The sequence below is a fragment of the Phaethon lepturus genome, unplaced genomic scaffold (genome assembly GCF_000687285.1).
Source record: "Phaethon lepturus isolate BGI_N335 unplaced genomic scaffold, ASM68728v1 scaffold9057, whole genome shotgun sequence".
Lineage (NCBI taxonomy): Eukaryota > Metazoa > Chordata > Aves > Phaethontiformes > Phaethontidae > Phaethon > Phaethon lepturus.
Window position 1 is genome coordinate 35,382 of NW_010551086.1, and position 4,106 is coordinate 39,487.

At 52.9% G+C, this 4,106-nt stretch overlaps 1 protein-coding gene across 1 annotated transcript in view; it reads left to right on the plus strand.

The window, feature by feature from the left end:
• RNF123 (ring finger protein 123) overlaps positions 1-1,512 on the plus strand; it is a gene marked incomplete at its 3' end in the record, with an annotated part of 34,802 nt that extends 33,290 nt beyond the window's left edge. The window contains exons 33-34 of the mRNA XM_010290767.1: positions 1-56; positions 1,428-1,512. The exon at positions 1-56 is cut by the window's left edge and continues 53 nt beyond it. Of these exons, the coding sequence (XP_010289069.1) occupies positions 1-56; positions 1,428-1,512 (141 nt within the window). The remainder of the gene's footprint in view (positions 57-1,427) is intronic.
• Between the last annotated feature and the right edge of the window lie 2,594 nt (positions 1,513-4,106).

Genomic DNA, 4,106 nt, shown 5'->3' on the forward strand with positions numbered 1-4,106 from the left:
CCGTGTGACAGCTGAAAGGAACTTGTTTGACAGAGTGGTCAACCTCCGTCTGCCAGGTGAGTCCATAGAATTGTAGAATAGAATCGGCACGCTGTTTGTGTCGGAAGGGACCTTTCAAGGCCATCTAGTCCAGCTCCCCTGCAGTGAGCAGGGACATCTTCATAGTTGAAGAGCAGGTTGCTCAGAGCCCCGTCCAACCTGACCTGGAATGTTTCCAGAGATGGGCCATCTACCACCTCTCTGGGCAACCTGGGCCAGCGCTTCACCAACCTCGTTGTCAAAAATGTCTTCCTTACATCTAGTTTAAATCTGCCCTCTTTTGGTTTAAAACCATTACCCCTTGTCCTATCGGTATTGGCCCTACTAAAAAGTCTGTCCCCATCTTTCTTACCAGCCCCCTTTCAGTACCGGCAGACTGCAATAAGGTCTCCCCGGAGCCTTCTCTTCTCCAGGCTGAACAAGCCCAACTCTCTCAGCCTGTCCTCACAGAAGAGGTTTTCCATCCCTCTGAGCATTTTTGTGGCCTCCTCTGGGCCCGTTCCAGCATTAACTCTCCATGCATTATCTCTGTCCCCCTCCATTGAAAACATGCTGGAGGCATGCCCTTGGGAAGCACGGGATGGCCAGTACTGAAGGTCAATGCAGATGTGTATGAGATCAGACCTCAGGCCTGCCACATCCCTGCCTGGGAAGCCACAGAAGTGCTGTCTTTGGAAGACATGTAAATATTCCAGGCAGAGATGAGCTTTGATGCTCTTCCTAGGCCCTTAGCCTCTGTCTGCCCAGCAGCTCTGGTTCCCTTCAGGATCTCTGTCCTCACAAGGCAGCTGATGCATGGGTCTGGCTGTCCGTGGTGGAAGTGGCAGCCATCAGGTGCTTAAGCAGGGAGGTGCCTTGCTAGATACTGGTGTGACGCAGGTTAGGTGGGAGCTGTTTGAAAGGCTCAAAGCCCTGGGCAGATTGCGGTTCAGGTAGCAGACACTCAGCACTGAGTAAAGGGTGCACTGAATTGCTGGGGGAAGCCATTCTCTGCAACATCGGCCCTATTCCTCGTGGAGGTGACTGTGGGCAGCTGAGTTGTGCCTGTTAGCAGAGACCGGCTCCAGGTGCTGTGTTACGGGCATCCTATATTTCCTGTGCAGCAGCTGGATTTTCCTGCCTGCTTAGGAGGGGAAAGATCACCACCTCCTCTTGAGGTGTGGAAGAGGCAGAGGTGCTTCACAGTGAGAGCAGTGCCTGAGTCTGGGGTTTGCATTAGTGGGGAAGACTCCTCTGTCCTTGATGAAACCCATGGCACCACCAGAGAGCCCAAGTCACCGTGCCTGCCACCGGACTGCTCCACCACCAAGTCTGGAAGTAGTGGTGGCAGCCCTGCTCTGCCTGTTATGCGGTGGCAGCAGCTCTATCTTTCTTTTTTGCTTCCGTAGGGCTGGAGAGCGTGGACCATTACCCAATCCTTGTGGCCGTGACGGGGATACTGGTGCGTCTGCTTGTGGACACTGATGTTCAGGGGTGAGTGGCTTTTGACTTCCGAAGTACAGAGTCACTGCATGTGGCATTGCTTTGAGCGCTGCAGTAGTCAGTGCCATGGGAGGTGTTGCAGGAGCGATGTGGGTGCACGGGGACCAAAGTGAGGCATAGAGCAGGCAGAAGCCAAGGAGCTGCATGCCCCAAGGAGCAACTGCATCCCAGTGCTACTGCTGGGAGCAAAACTCCTTCCTGTAGTGCAGGAAAGCCCTTGTGCTCATGAGAGGTAGTTATGAAGTGCTGTACTGACAGCAGATGTGCACCTTCCTCCCCAGGATGGGGTCTGGCACTCGGCGTGACAGGACAGCTGCTGTCACAGGTTGTGAGCACCACATGTGAAAGATCTGTGCTGATGTGGTAATGCAGGCAGAGTGCTGCAGCATCCAGCAATGGATGCAAGGGAGTTCATTAAATCTCCTTCGCTCTGGACCCGTCTCAGGAAGGCATCAAAATGTGTGCAGAGCACTCTGGCTGCCCAGACCTGTGGCACAAGGATGAGATAAATCCTGTCCAGGCACTTAGGTGATGCTGTTTTTTGGATGAAGCAAATTTTCTTGTCTTTATGGTAACCAGCTATTCAGAGAGACAGCACCAGGGGCATGATGCGGCTGGATGAAGCCACTGCTGACCTGGTGGTTTATGCGTGTCTGTGCCTGCTTGTACGGAGTCCTGAAAAGAGGCTCACACTGATACCCTCTGCAGCCCTGCCTTTGTGCCCTCCCAATGTCATTTGTAGGTGTCTTGCCCGGCCACCATGCACTGTAGGGTGCTGCAGGAGATGGGACTTCTCTGTCTGCACTGAAAATCCTGCTTGTTCTTGCATTTGGAGAACTTGATAGTCCCTGGCTTTGCAGAGAGCGGAGCCCCATCTGGCCAAGCGGCTCAGCCCTGCAGCCAGTCTTTCAGCTTCTTTCAAGGACTCAAAGATGTACACAAATATATCTAATTATATCCTGCCTCCCCTGGCTGCTGCACCAGTCTCACAGCCCCAAGTGTGACAGTGCCAAGAGCTTAGCACAAGGTGATTGATCAGTGGTCTTTCTGGGTTGTGAACGGGGGTGGATTTTGCTCACCCCCGGAATCCTGCTCCCTGGAAAGGGCAAACGTCATGAATTTGGTGCCACAACTAGACACTTCTTCCTGAGGGGAAGGAGATGGTGGTGATAAAGCAGTTCCCTGCATGCCAGGCAGGATGAGAAGTCCTTCCAGACTAGGTCACTTGTAGAGTCAAAGAGGGGAAGGGATAAAGCTCTTTGTCTGGCCCTCGGAAGAGTGCTGGGAAGATGGTAGTGTGATGAAACACATCCCTCCCAGCCTGCAGGGAGTCCTGGGTAGACAAAAATTTTCCAGACTGTGTCTCCTTTACCGTAAAAGCCAGTTACGCTTTGGATTAGGGGAAGCTGGGCAGCTGGCGTGAAAGGGGCCACTGTTCCCTGTCTGCCAACAGCATCCTCCATGCCTTGGGTGGCAGCAGGCTGCGCGGTCGCAAACCAGAGGTGCCGTGTTGTGTGGTGTGCGGTTGGGAAGTGGCAAGTCTCTAACTGATCATCAAGGGCTTTGTAGTTACCTCCTTGGGCACTGGAAAGCAGCAATACATATGAAACGGGGGAGTGATGTGGGCAAAGCATCATGTCCTTATGGTGGATCTAGCTGAGCAGGAGAAGCACAAGGGGAAACGGGAGGTAGCGTAGGGAAAAATGTCTATAAAACAAAATGCTTCTACGTGATTTTGCAAAGCCCTGCAATCAGTCTGAGGTTTGATACGTCACTGATCTATAAAAGGCAAGCAAACATTGCAGGGGAGCCATTGAGGTCAATCAAGACAAAAGAACCAAGGCTGAGTGGCTTGGAGACCCTCTACCGCTACGCAAGCAGCCTGATGGCAGAGATCAGCGTGGCCGCAGGCAGAGTACCTGACATTGAAGGGAAAACTGAGCCACCCACCCTCTTTGCAGCACTCTGAATTGAGGACCGGGGTGCAGGTGTTGTACCCTGCTTATGGAATGGTTCTGCTCTGTGCAGGCACGTTTGAAAACAGCAAACAGGGACAGGGTGGAGAAAAACAGCAGATAGGAGAGGAAACGCAGAGGCTTTTCTGCTGCCTTGAGGGTTCAGTCCTGGTTTGATCCTGTGTGCAAGGCTCTTGGCACCATCATCACAGGGTGATGGTGGTGTAGGACTGGGAGGTGCAGCTGGGATGAGCAGAGCCCTGTAGGGATCTCCTCCCCAGTCACACAAAAGCCAGGGAGATGGTACAGGTCAACAAGGGCTGGCCCAGAGCAGGGCAATGCGAAGCATCTGTCTCCAAGCGCATGAGTAAGAGGATGGCCTGTGGAATGAAAAAGGAGAATTCAAACCTTCCTTGGGTCTGTACAGTCCCATGGGAGATGATTGCCAATGGGTCGCGTTGCTGCAGGAGGTGACTGAAGAGATTTAAAGGATCCCATAGTCCAGAGCGGAGCCATTTTATATGAACTCAAGAGGAGACACTTTTCCTTTTTCCCTCCCTCTCAGTGCAGCGAGCAGGATAACAAGATGGGCTCTTTTCCTTCCTTGGAAGCACTCTGCCTGGGCAGTGC